The sequence below is a fragment of the Cupressus sempervirens genome, chromosome 11, assembly GCF_028749045.1.
Source record: "Cupressus sempervirens isolate cs-2001-9-10 chromosome 11, ASM2874904v1, whole genome shotgun sequence".
Classification (NCBI taxonomy): domain Eukaryota; kingdom Viridiplantae; phylum Streptophyta; class Pinopsida; order Cupressales; family Cupressaceae; genus Cupressus; species Cupressus sempervirens.
In genome coordinates this window covers 247,662,215-247,683,578 of record NC_143128.1, presented here as the reverse complement: position 1 = coordinate 247,683,578, position 21,364 = coordinate 247,662,215, and the positions used below count along the sequence as shown (strand labels likewise).

The 21,364-nt window shown below is 34.8% G+C and overlaps 1 protein-coding gene across 1 annotated transcript in view; it reads left to right on the top strand.

Annotated features, from left to right (window-relative positions):
• The first annotated feature begins 1,426 nt into the window (after positions 1-1,426).
• LOC149529077 (pentatricopeptide repeat-containing protein At4g21300-like) overlaps positions 1,427-21,364 on the top strand; it is a 56,516-nt gene continuing 36,578 nt past the window's right edge. The window contains exon 1 of the mRNA XM_089811593.1: positions 1,427-3,710. Within this exon, the coding sequence (XP_089667719.1) occupies positions 2,023-3,710 (1,688 nt within the window). The 5' untranslated portion in view covers positions 1,427-2,022. The remainder of the gene's footprint in view (positions 3,711-21,364) is intronic.

Here is a 21,364-nt window from a genome sequence, read left to right as displayed (position 1 = left end):
CTAGTGTAAAGGCTAGTGGTCCTCCTTAGAGTAGGAGGGCCTAATGATCTTACAATGTCATGCTTATAATTGATCTTGATTTTAATGGTGGTAATGACGAGAAATTCTTATAAACTTAAATCAATAATCAAACAATTTAAAATGTCTGGCTCTATAAATGATGAGATAACAGTTCTATTTTGAAGAATTCAATTTCAAAATATGGATTTGCAATTTAGAAAGAGAAAGGCTCTGTCAACACTTCCTAGTAGTACACATCATAATCCTAAGTTAGAAAATAATATAGTTAATGTGTAGTAAGGATGTGTCCCATTGTTTTGCATCCTATCATATCAAATAAAATATACCTTCCGACGATGGGGGAAAAAAAGAAGTTCCCAAAAACTAAAAATGAATTACTATACGAGACATCATGATTTTCCAACAACTCCCAACATAAATAGTCTATTGTTTAATTAATGGTGTAAGATTTCTATAATTTGTTCGATGCTACTTTTAAATTAGATTCTATAGAAGTTTTCTATTGCACTCGTGATTCCATAATCTTCCATCTCTCAAGAATTGCAAAATGTTAGATTCTGCAATGTTGGAATTAGCTTAATTCTAGAATTTGCAAATTCAAAAATAGTTTATGGAATATGACTTTAGCTGTTCAGTTCATCTAGAAGATGAGTGGGAAGATGATTTTTTTTCCATTTGATTCCTAGAATTGGAATTGAAATTTGAATACAAGACAATACCACAGGTACCTCAAATTTTTAACAACAAAATGGCCATGTTGAGCTTCCCAATAGTAGAAGGTGATTAATTTCATGGCAGGGACCTTGTGAGCCTTTCACAACTGCTATGCTTTCGCTGACTTTACTATTATTGCTAATCTCAACCAACGGTGGTGGTAGGACTTGAACTTTGGGCTTGCCCCATTATTTCTCTCATACGTGTTCATCAAACCCATAGCTAATTTAGTCGACTTCCTTTTGATCTAGAATTTTCTCTCAAAACCTAAATAACCATCTCTTTTCTTTTTCAAAGCATGATAATATGAAGGATTTGCATAAGAAATATTAGATTTTTTTGAAGGATTTGTAGAAAAAATAGTAGGTATTTCTAATTTCGTGTTGCTTTTCCTTTTACCCTTAAATTATAAGTCATAGGTAATGATAGGAAAAGGCGGGCAATTCGGACTATAGAAGCTTTGAGGATTGGTAAATGTCAGTTTGGATATCGTCCTATAAGTCTTGCAAATCAACATAACACACTAAAGGGTAAAAGTGAGCAAACGAATATGAAGACTTCATTAATTTTGATTTATAAAAATTGTAGAATTCCACTTTTTGAGATGCAAGATTGGTATGCTCATTTTAGGTAAAAATTAAAATTTGGAAAATCCAATTACATTTTTACTTTTGAAACAAACAACGGATATTTGCATTTTCCCAATTCTGCTTCAATTTCAGCAACCACGGGCCCTTAGCATTCTTTCACTATAATAGTAGATCATAGAACAATAACAAAAATAACCAGAAGTGAAAAAAACTCGGATAATCTAATCCACATAACTCCAAACAGAAAAAAATGTTTAGATCTGTTTAGATTGGTAAGGATCAAGGAACTGAAAGACGAATTAATCGAATGATTCGAGGGAGGAGTTCATAAATTTATGAACATGCAAACTTTTCCACTTATAGCCAACGAGAAGATGATGCCAAAATCATAGCTGAGAGTATCATACTCGATAAAAAATGGTCGCAGTCTACCCGCGCTTAGTCAAAGCAAGTTATTCCAAGTTTAAAACATAAGGTTTTTCTGTTCCATGATGAAATATCCTTTAGATTCATGCAGTATAGGATATTTTGCAGTCTATAAGCCGCTGTTGCTTTGATGGAAGTGTAACTTAATCCTTGCATCCAGCTTTGAAATTGCGAAAATGGGGTTCAAATTCGGCAGCAGAAAGCGAATGTCCTCCCACAAGCTGATATCACCTGTGGCAAATTCATTTCCATTCATATTAGGGTACTTTTGATGATGCGATTTCATAAGGTAAACCCTTTCGCATATCTTCAACTATTGCAGACCTTCAGATCGAAGAATGTGTTTTCTCAGGATAAACAATTCCACAATGTCACTACTCACAGGGTGTTTGCTAAGCCCACTACTTTTCGGAATAAACTAATCAACATGTATCTCAAGTGCGGTAAATTAGTGGATGCTCGTAAAGTGTTTGACGGAATGACAGAACGAGACGTCTCGTCGTGGAATACCATAATTGCAGGTTACAAAAGACATGGCTACCCTTACGAAACACTGACACTGTTTCATGAAATGCAACAAAGAGGCGTCCAACCTGATCAGTTCACTTTTGCCACTATACTACCGGCCTGTGCCAAAACAAGAGCTTTGGAACACGGTATAGACATACACCTTAACGTACTGGAAAGGGGGGTTTTGTCAGATGTAGTAATTGCAAGTAGCCTGATAGACATGTATGCAAAATGCGGAAACATTCACAAGGCACGTCAGTTATTTGACAAAATGCCTGAAAGAAATGTGATCTCATGGAATGCGATGATTGCAGGATATACACAAAATGGCGTTTTTGATGAAGCTTTACGTCTTTTTAACGAAATGACTCAACCAGACGTTATTTCATGGAATGCCATGATTGCAGGATATGTACAATTTGGGTTTGCTGAAAAAGCCTATGAGACATTTAAGAATATGCAATTGGTAGGTGTAACGCCTAACTCCACAACCTTTGCCAGCATCATCCCAGCCTGTGCTAAAATGAGAGCTTTAGAACATGGTATGGACATCCATGAAAGGGTTATTGAAGGTGGATTTTTGTCAGATGGGATAGTTGCTAATGCCTTGATAGACATGTACGCGAAATGTGGAAGCATACACAAGGCGCGTCATCTTTTTGACAAAATGCCTCAAAGAGATGTAGTGTCATGGACTGAGATCATTGCAGGTTATGTGCAAAATGGACATGTTGAAAAAGCCTTGGAAACTTTTAAGCAAATGCGATTGGCAGGTGTTAAACCAGATTCCACAACTTTTGCCAGCGTTCTGTCTGCCTGTGCCAAAATAAAAGCTTTAGAGCAGGGTATGGACATCCATCAAAGCATAATCGAAAATGGATTTCTATCAGATGTAATAGTTGGGAATGCCCTGATAGACATGTACGCAAAATGCGGAAGGATACGAAAGGCACATGAACTGTTTGATAAAATTCCTCGGCAGGATGTGTTCTCATGGAATGTACTGATTACAGCATATGCACAAAGTGGTGTTCTTGACCAAGGTTTAAGACTTCTTGCAAAAATGCCCCAGCCAGATGTAGTCTCATGGAATGCAATGGTTGCGGGATATACACAAAATGGGCTTTCTGAAAAGGCCTTGGAAACTTTTGATCAAATGCAATTGACAGGGTTAAAGCCGAACTCTGCTACGTTTGTCAGCATCCTCCCAGCCTGTGCTAAAATGGGAGCTTTAGAACAAGGTATTTACATCCATCAAATTATAATTGAAAGCAGACTACTGTCAGATGTTAAAATTGTAAATGCCCTTGTAGACATGTATGCAAAATGTGGAAGCATACACAAGGCACGTAAATTGTTTGACAGTATGTCCTACAGAAATGTGGTTTCATGGACTGCAATGATTGTAGGATATGCACAAAATGGCTTTGGCAAGGAAGCTCTCAAAATGTTTGAACTAATGAAGGACTGTGGAACATGCGCTGACAATGTAAGCTTTGCTTGTGTTTTATTTGCCTGCAGCCATGCAGGCTTAGTTGATGAGGGATGTAAATACTTCAATGGCATGATTAATAGTTATTGCATTATGCCTAATATCGATCATTATGTGTGCATGGTTGACCTTCTTGGCCGTGCTGGCTATTTAGAAGAAACCCTAAACTTCATCATTAAAATGCCAACTAAACCTATGGAGGTTGTGTGGATGTGTTTACTTGGTGCTTGTAGATTACATAAGAATATAGGGTTAGGAACATGTTTGGCAACAGTTCTCCTTGAGACGGATCCTAAAAATGCTCCAACTCATGTTCTTCTTTCAAACTTGTATGCAGAAGTGGGCAGGTGGGGTGAGGTTCAAAAGGTAAGGAGATTGATGAGAGATAGAAGAATTGAAAAGATACCTGGTTGCAGTTGGATTGAAGATCATAAAACCTTACATGCTTTTTGTGTAGGAGATAGGTCACATCCACAGACACAGGAGATCTATGCAATGATAGAGAAATTGTCTTGGAAAATGAAGGAAGCAGGACATGTTCTAGATTCCAGACATGTACTGAATGATGTGGAGGAGGAGGAAAAAGAATTATTCCTCTGGCACCACAGCGAGAAGTTGGCAATTGCATTTGGATTGTTAAACACGCCACCAGGAACAACTATTAAAATTGTGAAGAACCTTAGAATATGTGTTGACTGCCACGCTGCAGCTAAGTTAATCTCCAAGATTGTTGTTAGACAAATTGTTGTGAGAGATTCAAATAGGTTTCATCATTTCAAACACGGGCAATGCTCTTGTGGAGATTATTGGTGATGCAAGTAAACCTACCTATAAATATACGCTTTCTTTATAAATAGGTGCACCATGTAAGCCTTGCATGATAAAGGAGTCAAGTTTTATTTTCAGGATCTCAGAAGTAATTTTGGGATTAAATTTCTCACATCAGTTTATGTATATATGTTAATCTAGTTTTCATCTCATTTACGATAGAAATTTCTATTGTTGTTTTACTTTTATTTTTCAAGGAAAAAGTGGCAAAACCACTGAAATTTATTGAAAGAAAGGAAGAGGAGTACAAGAAATAAGAGTCTAAAGATGTTCTAATGAAGAACCATTCATGTAACACCTGGAAGGACAAAGAAACAGATCGGCCCTCTCCAAAAGCCAAATATGGCAATGACCTTTCCAGCCTTTAACCTGACAAAAGCCTTGAAATCTGTAGGAGACCCCAATAAAAGCTCTGACTGACAAAACTGTATGCTTAACAAAGGAGCTGAAACTAAGACAAAGTTCAGCCGAAAGGGGGCTGAAACAAGGAGAGGATCATATTTCTGTCTCTCCAAACTTCAACTATGGCAGCAACATTCGAAAACTTCTGAAACAACAAATAATTGTGCTAGGATGACGGGTCCATCCAACCCTGCCATAATAGAGTATAAGGGCCTGTTTGGTAGCTGGAATTAGAATGGAATTGGCATTCGGAATTCTTAAAAAATTCTAATCTATTGTTTGGGTCCGCACAATCGGAATTGGAATTGGAAAAAAGTGGAATCCGATATCCCCATTTGACCCCCAAAACAAGGATTCCAAATTCCTTCAAATACTTGTTATTTGGAATTCCCGTTTTAATTCCCATTTTAAATCCCATTTTTTGAAAATGAAGATTTCAACTAAAGTAAAATTTAATTGGGTTCGACTTTCGGATGCCCATTTGGGGGCACTTTTTTTTGCACTAATTTTTGAAATTTAATTTTTTTAAATGGGGGAAAATTTTCCTCTATTACTTGCTCATATATTTTCCATTGTTGAGTAATTTATCAGGTTTTTTCTACTTGATCCACCTTAGTAGTTGCTGCAAAAAAGTTTGGTGAAATAACTTTTTCACATACATTGTTTCTCAATTAAATGAATCGTATGTAGGACAAAAACAATCTACTCTGTTGATTTTTTTATGGCGTAAAAGTGTTTACAGTAAGATTTCGTAAAATTTTAATATAAACATTTAGACTTTGCACTTGTGAGTTTGAAATTTGTGATGATCAAATTTTTTATTGGATCTCTAGAAATATATATTTTTTAATGGGATGTTTCTGACTCTTATTTCATCAATTCTTGTGATTTGGATTCATTCAATGAGACTTGAACAATATACATATTTCATATCAGCAATTATGTGAATTATAATCAATGTGTCATGCCCAAATTTTATGAGATAAAACACAACGAATTTTTTTTTTAATATTTATTATTATTTTATTTTATTTTTCAATCCTTACACATAACAATAATGATATAAGATTGATACACATCATTGACTATTCAAATAATTTAAGTCTATGAGCATATTAATGCTAACCACAATCATTATCTAATCTAACTTATTAGAGCTTAATCATTTTCCATGCCTACCTAAACCTTTTCCAAATCATTCTATGTTTTCTAACCAATATTCTAATTCGATGCCAAACATGTATTGTAATAGACTCGATCTATCCCTATGGAGGAGCTATACTCTAAGGTTAACCTAATATTTTAATAATACTTGGTTTCCACAAACTAATAAAATCCTAAGAAAAGCATTAATTACTTACCATTTAGATCTTTCCAATAAATTATTTCAATTTAAATTCAAATATAAAATTCCCTAATAAAAACGTCATCCCACATATTAAATACAAAAAAAAATTAATTAACAATTGTATTCTAAGTTTCTTTCCCACATCTCTAATTACATATCAAAAACTAGCACATAGCTTCTAACACACTATTTACTAATCCTAATACTATTTTCTTTATTTAGATTAAAACATGCTTATGTTACTAAACCACCCACTTGCTATCTGCCACCATAGCATCTAATCTACACAAATATCTTAACTACATTATTAATGCCCATGACATGTATTAGACAAGGCAATTTTCTTCCCTATTATCTCAACTTTTAACTCAAGCCAAGCCTATCTAGGAGGGTTCACGTGAGAAATCAGGAGGCTCCCTCTAAAGCATGTCCCCTTTTGGCATTTCCTCCAAGACATTTGTTGGGGGTGACAAGTCTAAAATTGCTTGTTATGAAATGTCTTGTCTTTTTTTAAAACTTAATCTTTCACACCACTTGGCGCCCAGAAAAGTACATCTTTTTCTTGGAATGGGCCTCTCTGCCCAAGGTATATTCCATTCTTCCCTAGGTCTACGTGCTACTCAAGGAAAGAAAGTCACTTGAGCTTATAAATTGCCATATGTTTAAATAGACTTTTCATGTCCCCTCCTTGTGATTGCGCCTAGGTTCTACAGCTCATGGAATTTGCTTGGGTGAAAGAGATTAACTCATTTGTGGTGTTTATTTTTCTGATTTGACTTTATCCTATTGAAGTACAAATCACTTGTCAAGTGCTTGAGTATTGGAAAAGTCATGGTGGCTGATTTAGGTGGGATCCCATTGCCCACTAAAGTATGACTCATCTAGTAGCCTTTTTTCCTTATATCCTTAGGATTTGACGCCTAATGCATGGGGCCCCAATTTTTTTAACTTGGTTAATATAAGAATGAAAATAACGAAGTGGTTAAATAGGGTAGTTAATATATTTTATTTGTTTTCTTTAGATGTGACCCCTCTAGGTCACGGGTCTCTTATAGACCTTTACTATTATTATTTTTATTAGTAGAGGGTCATTCAAAATCAATTTATGGCTTAGCCTTATTTTATTTGGATTATATTATAAGTACTTCCTATATTTTAGTCTCCTAGGCTAGAAATAGATCTTTGTGATTATTATATTGGTCTGTAATTGGAGAGTGAATTTTTGTCCCTTCTCCATACATTTTCCAGAGAGTGAATTACACTCTCCCAGCCATTTGTTTGAGTTCAAGTATGTTTGCTTACATTGTTTTTTTCATCTATGTGATTTTTCTCAAATGGGAATATTATATACATGAATGCTTACTTTAGTGTTAAATTTAATGAAGGGCTAACACTTTAATTAATGCATTCAAATAATCATTTCAAAGCAACCTATTCAAAGATGATTTTGAGGTCTTTCCACATGTTTTCTCACTTATTATCAATAGATTTTAAGTCCTTTCTTTAAAAAAAAATTTAAAAATGAACAAGATCTACCATGAAACCTATTAATTCAATCTTTCCTTTATACAATGAAACTTTTCTATATTGAACTAAATCACTCTGTTGAAATCATCTACATTATCAACCATGATATGAGCACACTTTAGTCATCACATTTCATACATCAACTGGCATATTTTAAAGAAGGTATTCACTTGATCTTGATGGCATTATCTACTATTGAATAATTATCTAAAATAATTTCATGGAACGTTTCCAATGTTATACACACTAAGACTTCATTTGAAATAATGAGTAAATAAATCTAGGATCCAAAGGACTTTTTCATACTATTGTCTTAATCTATTACATCAACTTTATATCTTGCATTTGAACAAGATCCTTTACAAAATTTACCAATGTATTCATTATAATGAAACCTTAATGAGAATTCTAGCTTTTTATATGGATAATCACAATCGAATGCATCTTCAATTTATTATTCTAAGATATAATTATGACTATTTCTTATCATGAAACTATCTCATATATGACAGAGAAGATAGTCAACTCCTTCTATTCCAATAAAGCTCATAAAGATAGAGTCTTATAATGCATTTAGTTAAGAGAACTTCCAAAATTATTTTCTCTGCCCATGACCCATACATCACAGTTGTACAAATGGAGATTTTCTTTTATAGCTCAATATACAAAACAAAAGGAACAAGAACTATACTTTTACAAATACAATATTTGATGCCAAAAAAACAATATCTCCTTCCAAACAAATGACATGTCCCTTATGCAATCATTCATCGCAACCACATGAACAAAATGGAGAGTTCTCCATTACAGCAAAATGACAAGTTTTGTCTTCAAGCAACATCCATAAGATGGTTATTCCAAGCTTGTTTCCATTGCTCCCTTGATCACAAAATCTGAAAATACATCACAAATAGACAACAAGGACCATGGGTGCTTTCCACCCAACCATAGGTCTCAAAGAGACCACCCCCGCGCTAGGGGAACAAGGCTCGACCCAAGTTACATACATCATAAAATTTTGCATGAAGACACAACACAAAACACAATCAACACCCTTCCATGGCGTGCACAATGATTCACCGTTGGAATCATAAAATGTCGGGTGAAGGTGGGCTCTTCAAGGAGGAGAAATTAATAAATATCATATTGCCAATACATTTTGCCTCTCAAGGTCACCACAACATAAACAACATATTACCACTACATTGCCTCTCAACGCCTTCAAAACAACCATCTTCTCCTCATCCACCAAACCTCCTTGTACCTCCCAAACAACAAGATTCATGGCCATGAAGGAGCCCATGCTCCATAATAACAAACTCATCATGAGGTAAAAACAAAATTTTCTTTCTCACCTGCAATGTCAAGCCCAACTTATGCCCTTCACCCAAGGCTTCTCTGCCCTCCCAAGGGTGAGTGAAGCCTTTACACCCATAATCACAATCAACACTCACATTCAAACAAGAACAACAACAAAACAAATGAAGAACAACAAAACAAAACCAAGAAATGATCTCCAAAAGCACAAAACACATTCACTTTCCATTCCAACAAAAAACAAAACCAAGAAGGTGAACTAAGAAATTTACAAGAACATCACACATTCTCACATTGTCACAATACATAATCAATGCTTATAATGCAACAAGAACACCACACTTTCACACAATACCCAAAATTCCATATCACAAGATTTACAATGCAAATGCATACTCTATTAATGAACTCTCACACTTGCAGATTTGTTTAACCATCCTAAAAGCAATAAATGGGAAAGAAACAAGTTTTGAGACACCAACCTTGGTGCAAGCTATGGCAAGGATAGTTGTAGTAGAGCTCCCTTAATCTCCCTCCAAAACCTAACAGTCTCTAAAATTAGAGAGTGGGTAGACACCCCCCTAGTTTGGCCAAGACTCTCTAATAAAGCCTTCCCACTAACTTATTTTAGCAAAAACACTAAGCCACTACTTCTTACAAACTTGTCTCCTCTAACTTTTCTATTTTTGACTTAGTGGAAAACATGAGAGAAGACAGATATGACAACTCCAAATTCGAATTGATGGAAGAATGTGTAACGCCCCGCCAAGGGATCCAAAAGAATTAACCTAAAGTTTCACTAAGTTTGCTAAACATATATTTTTTTTTTTTAAAAAAGTAAGAAAGTATGACATACACATCAAACAAATAGTAGCGGAAGCAATAACATGTAATCATCGACAAACATACATTGCAAGTTACATTTCTTAAAGATCCCAAGACATTGAATCACGTTTAAATTTAATTAATTCTAAGTCTAACAACTAACACATACATATAAAAGAATAATCAGAAACTCCAATGTCCATAATATACATTTGTTCCGAATGCTCCTTGGCCAATTAATTCGGAATGCTCATTCATCCCGGACCAATAGAATAAACGTCGCAAATCTGCATGCATCTTCTTGACACCTAGATGTGCCGAGTAAGGTGCACGATGGGCCTCTGATAGGATCAATATGCAAAGCTCATCCAGTAGCGGCACATAGATCCTTCCTGAATGTCTCAAAAGGCCATCTGATTCTAAGACATAGCCTGAAAACTTACCCTCCAAGGATCTTCCTGAATTGATCTCACTGCACACCTCCAAATACCATGAATCAGTGGGGAGTGCCTGAAGTATCTGACACCTCAAATCGACACTAAGGGTCATAGATGATATCACATGTTTCCTGCGACTCAAAGCATCAGCTACAACATTCTCCTTCCCCTGGATATACTTCACCTCAAAGTCGTACTCGCACAAAAACTCCATCCAACGCCTTTGCCTAGCATTCAGATTAGGCTGCGTGAATATGTACTAAAGACTACGATGATCGCTATGTAGTTCAAATCTGTGTCCCAACAAGAAATGTCTCCATCTCACTAAGGCATGAACTACTGCTGCTAACTCAAGGTCATGTGTAGGATAATTCAACTCATGATCCTTGAGTTTGCGTGACTCATATGCAATCACTCGACCATTCTGCATTAGAACTGCTCCAATACCCTCAAGGGAAGCATCTGTACACACCATGAACTCACCTTCTGGATCAGGTACTGCTAAGATCGGTGCACTGGTCAGAAGCTCTTTGAGTTTCTGAAATGCTTCTACACACTTTTCTGTCCAAAGAAACTTCTTTCCTTTCCTCTGAAGGGAGGTAATAGGGTGTGCTATTCTGGAGAAGTTTTGAACAAATCTGCGATAATACCCAGCTAGACCCATGAAACTACGAATCTCTGACACAGTAGTGGGTGTAGGCCAATCTACTATTGCTTGGATCTTCGCAGGGTCTACAGAGATACCTTCGCCTGAAATAACGTGTCCCAAATACTGTATCTCTGATTGAAAGAAATCACACTTTGCCGCATTGGCATAAAGTTGATTATCTCTCAAGCACTGCAAAACTAAACTCAAATGTTCCTCATGTTCCTTTTGGGACTTAGAATATATCAGAATATCATCGAGGAACACAAGAACAAATCTATCAAGATAGGAACGGAACACCCCATTCATTAAGCACATGAAAACTGATGGAGCGTTCGTCAGCCCAAAGGGTACCACTGTGAACTCATAATGTCCGTAGTCAGTTCGGAAGGCGGTCTTATGAATATCAGCCTCCTTGATGCGAAGTTGATGGTACCCTGACTTAAGATCAATCTTAGAGAACACTGTAGCTCCCTTGATCTGATCAAATAAATCATCAATCCTTGGTAAAGGATACCTGTTCTTTATTGTCACCTTATTCAGCTGTCTGTAATCGATGCAAAGGCGCAAAGAACCATCCTTCTTCTTCACAAAGAGCACTGGAGCTCCCCATGGTGATACACTAGGTCGAATACTACCCTTGGCCAAAAGTTCCTCTAACTGCAAACGCAACTCACTTAGCTCTTGAGTGGTCATACGGTAAGGAGCTCTAGAGATAGGTTCCGCTCCTGGAGTGAGCTCAATGCTAAAATCAATGTCTCTCTTCGGAGGCATGCCTGGAATCTCACTCGAAAAGACATCAACATACTCCTGTAAAATAGGGTGATCTAGGGTCTTCCTCGTAGAGTCTTCCTCATCAAGCTCATTTACCGTAACGGCAAATACCTGACACCCCTTACGAAAGCTTCGCTTAAGTTGCATAGCAGAGATCATCTGTAGGGATATAGGTCTCGGTATCCCCACAATCTCAACATCCTTCCCTTGGTCATCCTGACACATAATGGTCTTCTTTCTGCAGTCAATACTAGCCCTATGAGAGCCAAGCCAATCCATACCTAAGACCACATCGTAGGAGCCAAGAGGAATAACTCGAAAATCGACTGAAGTCTCAAACCCTCCTATGCTAAGTCCACACTTATGAACTACCGAATCTGTGGAAACTTTAGCACCTGAGGCTAGTTCCACTTGCCAACCATGGTCTTGCTTAACCGACTCCAGCTTACACTTGTCAACTAGAGATGGAGAAATGAAAGAATCTGTAGCACCTGAATCAAATAATACAGAGAGAGGTGTACCTCGGATAGCTCCTATAGTCTCAACTACTGTCCCCTGATGGTCTGCCTGACGGTGATCCACCGTTGCAAATACTCTATGAGATCCACCTGCATTTTCGACTGTAGGCTCAGATGCCGCAGGCCTGGGTCCTGAATACTGAGATGCTCGCTGTGGGCAGTATGCTGCAATATGACCAATCTGTCCACACGAATAACATCCCGTGCCTCTGCCAGATCCTCTCCCTATAGGTGGTGCATTCGACCGCTGGTGGCTACCCCTGCTAGCAAAAGACTGGTTGCTCTGTGCAGGCCGAGATTGCTGATTCTGTCTATTACGTTGAGCATTGCGATTGATCCTAGAGTTGGATCCACCGCCACCACTCTGTGCCTGAGGGTAAAATCCCTTATGCTGCTGAGGCTGCTGCTGAGAATGCTGCTGAGAGTACTGATTCCTCCTAGGGAAGGGAGGCTTCCTGATTCCATCGGAATTGTGGTTGCCCTTAGATCCTGCTATAGTAGGCGCTCCCACAAATCCTCCTTGCCCAAAGTTGACACTCTGCTCTACCAGGATAGCTCGATGTACCGCATCCTTGAGGGTCTTAGGCTCAAATACCTTAACACCCCCAATAAAATGGTTGCTCAAGCCTCGAATGAAATGTTGTGCCAACTGTGCTGGGTTGTCACTGAATCCCGAAAAAGGCATGAGCTCATAGAACTTGTGCTCATACTCTACAACGGTCATAGTGAACTGTCTCAGGTTATGGAACTCATCTGCTCTATGCTGCTTCCATTCCTCTGGTAGGAATCGCTCATTAAAACTCTCCAAGAAAATCTCCCAAGTGACACTACCCATGTCAATGCCCAACTTCTTCTCCTCAATAATCCACCAGGTGGCTCCAAATAACTCTAGATTGGTAATGGCAAACCTCGCTTTGACATTACTGTCAAAGTCCTGCATAGCAAAAATCCTATCAAGGGCAATAAGCCACTGCTCAGCTACATACCCAGAACCTTGCCCATTAAAGGGCTTGATCTTGGACCTCTGAAGATCCTTCATCTGAGAAGATACTATGAATCTATGTCGATCCCTTTGAGGACTCCTAGATCTGCGTCTATGCTCATGTCCAACCTGGTGTGCTCTATCCTGCTCAAGAACAGGAGGTAAGCGATCAATAAGGGTTCGCATCATTTGCCTCAGATCAACCTCCTCAGAGTCGGCATGTCCCTCATCATGGTTCTCTTCCTGATGCTCACTGACATGCTCTTCCCTATTCTCTTCCTGAATGGGGCTCTCATGGATAGACTCATGAATACTAACATCTCTGTCTCGTCCACGACCTCTGCCACGGCCAAGGCTACGGCCCCTAACGGAAGATCTCGTCCCAGATACCATCCTGCAATAATATCCAAGACACAAGATGCTAAAAATAACCATGAAACATACTACTGAAATACATAGATAAAAGACACATGTTTTGCAAACAAGATATTTTCAATTTTCAGTTTACCTATAATTTCAGTTTAAGTATAATTTTAGTTTTGAAGTTTTGAGTGTTGAAGTATGAATAAAATAGGTAACTAATAGTTTATATACTGTTTCAGTTCAACTAGCTTCAAGTTTTAGTTTAAGGTTTGCATTTTTATTCAACTAGTTAACACTAGTGGCGTTCCAATATACCCAGAGCTCCCAATGTAGAAACTTAGGCTCTGATACCAGATGTAACGCAGTTGGACGAGAATTTTTGGGGGAAGACAATTTTGGAAGCGAATTTCAGAAAGCTGATACCAAGAAAGTTTTCCAGAGGAAGGTTATTGAGAGGAGCGAATTCTTTTACAGTTCCTGGAGATTGCATAATAGCATCAGAATCAGGTAGGGTCTGGTGTTTTCGATTATCGATTTAATACGCAATTATCCTTTCCTGTCTTCTTCGTGTCTGGGGTTTGTAAATCTGAAATTCCTTGTGAAGAATACTTAAACATTACGATATTGGCATTTATCAGTTACTTGTTTATAAACTTCTTCAAACATGAGATTTAAATGGGAAGGGTTGAATTTAATACCGAGATTCTAGATTAAACGTTTGGATGAATGACTATATTTTCTATATCAAGATAGAGGAGGAAACAATCTTTCAAGGCATATATTTATATATATATTAAAAAATAAATAAAAAATTAATTAATTATTTTAATATATAAATAGTTTTAAAAATGTTTATATATATATTGATTGTACTTTTTTTTGAAAAAAAAAAATAAATAAATAAAACACGAATTAAATATAATAATTTTTATAAGTTATCAGCAACTGAAGGCATCAATGATAAGTCACAAAATCCAATGGTTCTCTAATGAGCAACCAGAAAGTAATACAAGTATAACTGATCGAGACTCAGAAATGGTTATCAAATATAACTGATCGAGACTCAAAAATGGTTAAGTTAGGTATTCTCAAATACATACACCTCAGCTTCACACAAGGAAACTGGAAAGCAATCACAAACAGTAAACACAATCGTGTCATAGAGCACTTCATCACATTACCATGGTCGGGTTAAGAAAGATCGAGACCAAATCATCATGACATCACATTCACAACCCCGAGCCTCTGGTAACAACCTGAACTGGTCAACGCTAAACCAACCCCAAAACATTCAAAGTACAAAGACAACATCAAAGTCTCAGAGATTGGATCTGAAAATATATTATTTGAGTTAAGGTAAGGTTTATGTTTCAGTTTAATGTCGAATTCAAGTAACAAAGTTTTCATATTTACCCCCTTTACGATTAACCCTTTCTATAATAACTTCCATTAAGTCAATCTTCCAAATTTACTATCTAATCAGATAGTATTCATTATTAATTAACTTTAATTAAACTAATTTTAGTTAAAGAAATCAATAATCATTTGATCTAATTACTTATTTTAATCTATCCATTAATTGTTAAATTATTAATATTTAACCAAAACTATCAATAATTTAATATTTACCATTTATGTGAAATACATTTAATATTTATTATTTAAGTATTAATAAAATAAAATTTTTATTAAATAAAAATATATAATAATTTTATTAATTAAAAATTTTAATTAATAATAAAAATCGTTTTTTGTAAATAATATATTAAAGAAAAAAAATGAATTTACAAACTATATATATTATTATTATTTTTTAAAAATAATAATAAAAAATAAAAATAAAAATAAAACAAATTCATTATTATAAAACCGCCGGCTTATATAAGCCGACGGCCTGCCGCAGTCCTGCGGACGCAGGGCCTGCGGCAGCAGGTACGTCGTACCTGCGGTCGCAGTACCTGCGACGCAGGTCTGTCGGCTAAGCCGACCGTGGGGGGTGGGCACGGGGTAATTCCCTCCCCCCCCACAAACTTATAAAAATTATTATATTTAATTCATTTTTTTTTTTTTTAATTTATTTATTTATTTATTTATTTATTTTTTCAAAAAAAAGTACAATCAATATATATATAAACATTTTTAAAACTATATATATTAAAATAATTAATTAATTAATTTTTTTTTTTTTTAATATATATATAAATATATGCCTTGAAAGATTGTTTCCTCCTCTATCTTGATATAGAAAATATAGTCATTCATCCAAACGTTTAATCTAGAATCTCGGTATTAAATTCAACCCTTCCCATTTAAATCTCATGTTTGAAGAAGTTTATAAACAAGTAACTGATAAATACCAATATCGTAATGTTTAAGTATTCTTCACAAGGAATTTCAGATTTACAAACCCCAGACACAAAGAAGATAGGAAAGGATAATTGCGTATTAAATCGATAATCGAAAACACCAGACCCTACCTGATTCTGATGCTATTATGCAATCTCCAGGAATTGTAAAAGAATTCGCTCCTCTCAATAACCTTCCTCTAGAAAACTTTCTTGGTATCAGCTTTCTGAAATTCGCTTCCAAAATTGTCTTCCCCCAAAAATTCTCGTCCAACTTTGTATCTCACAAAAATGAACCCCCAAAGTTGTGATAAGCAAATTCTCCTCAATTCGGGGCACTAATTGTGTGTTTACCTGAGAAGACTCTTTGCACAACTCAGTTAACTCCAAATTAACTTTTATTATCTTTTCTAATTCTTTTGCATTCAACTTTCATGCACATTAAGTTGAATGATTAAATAACTTTATTTAAAATTTCACTTGACTTCTATTCTTAATTAATTTATTACTTTAAATCTTATGTGCACTTTTAAGAAATTAAAATAACATTATTAATTTTTATAATTTAATCTTTTAATTTAATTCTTATATTTAACTCATGATAAGATCATGCGATCTAGAATTCTTAATAAATTAATATCTTTCAACTTTTTAATTTATTTTAGAATTTAATTGATAACATATTTAATTAATTTAAATAACAATAGTATTTAGCATTTATTTAAAATGAACTCCAAATATATTATTATTAAATTAAATAAATATTATCCTGTTCTAAATATATCTTGAACTTTAATTTCCAACTTTAATTCTTTTATTTAATTAATTAATTAATTAATTAAATATAAAGATATCATAATAATTCCTTATTAAATTAAATCATTAATTAGTCTTTTTTTAATTAGACTTAATTAATAGAAAATACACCAAGGACTCATAAAGCAACATACGAAAACCCATCATAAAAAATACATACCAAATCAAACAAAAGGGTTATAATCACAAAATTACATCATTTGATGCATTCGGAGGGTACTTAACTCAGATACTTGTCCTAATTATCAATTAGGACAATTGGCTAAAGGGTTTAGGATTTGGACTTAAGAGTTTATCTCCCCTCTCTTACCATTGAGACAGTGCGATAGGGTACACTCATCCTGACAATTCAGGGAAGTTGATACCCGGTACCTGCAACCTGCATAAAATCCACGCATGTACAAACACAATATTCTAAGCTAAACAGGCAATGGCAGGAAGTGGTGCATCGTGTAGATCCCGACTAGCAGGTGACTACGACTCCCTTCCTTAACCATATCAGAAACACCATACATAAATAAAACAACATGCACACCATACACATGCAGTATGGGGTAAGTATCCATAAGAGGCACATGAAATAATAAGCCATCTAACTAATCATCATCGATAACTAAAACCATTGAATAATCATCATACATGCACGAAATATAGAGTACCAAGTAATCTCATCATATAATAAACTGAGTGTAAACATCCTCTAATAATCTCTAAAATAATGATACTACTCATCAAACATAAATTGGTCTAAAAGAGTTTGGCAATCATATCATAAATGTAGCTCGAAAAATGTAAACTAGGGGCAGACACTACAGAATGCATGGGTAAAAGGGCCCTCTAGACTTTCTAGGCACTCACATGATCAAAATTAGGCCCCTAACTTGTTGTACTTGTAGTGCCTGCCCCTAGTTTACATTTTCGAGCTACATTTCTGATATTATTGCCAAACTCTTTTAGGCCAATTTATGTTTGATGATTAGTATTATTATTTTAGAGATTATCAGATGATGTTTACACTCAGTTTATTATATGATGAGATTACTTGGTACTCTATATTTCATGCATGTATGATGATTATTCAATGGTTTCAGTTATCAATGATGATTAGTTAGATGGTTTATTATTCTAGGTGCTTCTTATGGATACTTACCCCATACTGCATGTGTATGGTGTGCGTGTTGTTTTATTTATGTATGGTGTTTCTGATATGGTTAAGGAAGGGAGTCATAGTCACCTGCTAGTTGAGATCTACACGATGCACGACCTCCTGCCATTGTCTGTTTAGCTTAGAATATTGTGTTTGTGCATGCGTGAATTTTATGCAGGTTGCAGGTACCGGGTATCGACTTCTCTGAATTGTCAGGATGAGCGTACCCTATCGCACTGTCTCAATGGTAAGAGAGGGGAGATAAACTCTTAAGTCCAAATCCTAAACCCTTTAGCCAATTGTCCTAATTGATAATTAGGACAAGTATCTGAGTTAAGTACCCTCCGAATGCATCAAATGATGTAATTTCGTGATTATAACCCTTTTTGTTTGATATGGTATGTATTTTTCTATGATGGGTTTTCGTATGTTGCTTTATGAGTCCTTGGTGTATTTTCTATTAATTAAGTCTAATTAAAAAGATTAATTAATGATTAATTTAATAGAGAATTGTTATGATATATTTATATTTAATTAATTAATTAATTAATTAAAAGAATTAAATTTGGAGATTAAAATTCAAAGATAAATTTAGAACAGGATAATATTTATTTAATTTAATAATAATATATTTGGAGTTCATTTTTAAATAAATGCTAAATATTATTGTTATTTAAATTAGTTAAATATGTTATCAATTAAGTTCTAAAATAAATTAAAAGTTGAAAGATATTAAATTATTAAGAATTCTAGATCGCATGATCTAAGCATGAGTTTAAATATGAGAATTAAATTAAAAGATTAAATTATAGAAATTAATAATATTATTTTAATTTCTTAAAAGTGCACATAAGATTAAAGTAATAAATTAATTTAAAATAGAAGTCAAGTGAAATATTAAATAAAGTTATTTAATAATTCAACTTAATGTGCATGAAAGTTGAATGCAAAAGAATAAGAAAAGATAATAAAGGTTAATTTGGAGTTAACTGAGTTGTGCAAAGAGTCTTCTCGGGTAAACGCACAATTAGTGCCCCGATTTGAGGAGAAATTGCTTATCACAATTTTGGGGGTTCATTTTTGAGATAGACGAATTTTGGACAGGAATTTTTGGGAGACAATTTTTGGTAGCAAATTTCAGAAGGCTGATACCAAGAAAGTTTTTCAGGAGAAGGTTATTGAGAGGAGCGAATTCGCATACAGTTCCTGGAGATTGCATAATAGCATCAGGATCAAGTAGGGTCTTGTGTTTTTGATTATCCATTAAATATGCAATTATCCCTTCCCGCCTTCTTCGTGTCTGGGGTTTGTAGATCTGAATTCTCTATGATGAAAGTTTTAAGCTTTCAATATTGTGAATTTATTAATTGTTCGTCAATAATTTTTGTATCCATGGAGACTGGATGAATTAATTAGAACCCTTGTTTTCTTGATTTAGAAATTAAAATTTAATTTAGTAAAGGTTTTTGTTTTTTGAAATTGAAAGTTCTAGATATACATATATATGTACATATATATGTACATATATATGTACATATATATGTACATATATATGTATATATATGTACATATATATGTATATATATACATATATATATATACACATATATATATATATATCATATATATATATATCCTTTAAAAAAATTGTTTTATTGAAAATTAAACAAAACTAATTTTTAAAACAAAACTGGATTTATTTTATTTATATTGAAATTAAAAAATATATATATATATATATAATATATATATATATATAATAATAGTTAATGTACTTAGTGGGGGGGGAGGGAATCACCCTGTACTCGCCCTCCACTGTCGGCGGGCCGACAGTACCTGTGTCGCAGGTACTGCGACGGCAGGTACAGAGTACCTGCCGCCGCAGGCCCTGCGACCGCAGGCTTGCGACCAAGCCGACGGGCTATAAACTTTTTTTTAATTTAAGAAAAAAAAACAAGTTTGTTTAATTCGCTTTTTTTTAATATATAATTTTATTTTTATTTTTTTAAAACAAATTTTATAATTTAATTTTTTTTTAATTAATAAAATTATAATATATTTTAAATTAATAATAGTTTTAACTTTATTAATATTTAATAAATAAATATTAAATGCATAAACATAGTTGTAAATATTAATTTATTAATTTTGGTATAAAATTAATAAATTAACAATTAGTGAATAATATTTGACTAAATTATAGATTTGGATTATTGATTTAATGAAAGTTATTATAGAAATGGGTTAATCGTAAAGGGTAGTTGTGAAAACCTAGTTACTTAAATTCGACATTAAACTGAAACATAAACCTTACCTTAACTCAAATAATATACTTTCAGATCCAATCTCTGAGACTTTGATGTTGTCTTTGTACTTTGAATGTTTTGGGGTTGGTTTAGCGTTGACCAGTTTAGGTTGTTACCAGAAGCTCGGGGGTTGTGAATGTGATGTCATGATGAATTGGTCTCGATCTTTCTTAACCCGACCATGGTAATGTGATGAAGTGCTCTATGACATGATTGTGTTTACTGTTTGTTATTGCTTTCCAGTTTCCTTGTGTGAAGCTGAGGTGTATGTATTTGAGAATACCTAACTTAACCATTTCTGAGTCTTGATTAGTTATACTTGTATTACTTTCTGGTTGCTCATTGGAGAACCATTGGATTTTGTGACTTATCATTGATGCCTTCAGTTGCTGATAGAGAACTGTCGTGATTACATGATTACTATTTGATATTATCTGTTGCTCATGAAGAACTGATGTAATTTTGTGGATTATCTTTTTATGATGTTTTTCAGTTGCTTGTATAGGATTGAGGTGGTTTTATTATGATTCTTTGATTTATGAGTTCATGAGCTAGGGTAGGTTATCTATGTGTAGAGTCGAAAAGTGGCTTGCAATGGGGGTCGGAGCCCTAAGAGGCTGCCTTGAGAAACCCATTGTAAGTCATTTTTAATAAGTGAAAACATTTACACTAAATGAGAGAAAATGAACCTAACAAGATAATTGTATGTTCTCTCCCATGCCTTGAGTGCTAGTACAGGCTAGGATGGGGTAGAGAGGACGGTTGGTTACGACCTTGCATTCCATAGTATGCCTCGTCAGTACGAGAGGATACTAGTGGCTGCAGGATCAGTAGGGACCCGAGATTCCTAAGGGATTGCTCGAGTAACTTCTACATGACTTTTGCGATGACACTTTCCTGCTTGCATATTAGGTTTCCTACGTGTCTTGTGGTACCTCTGGGATTTAGATGTCGATCTTTTTAGGAACCCTTGAGTTAGCATACTTATAGGATTTCCTGGACTTAGAGAGTATTTATGATTATAAGTTTT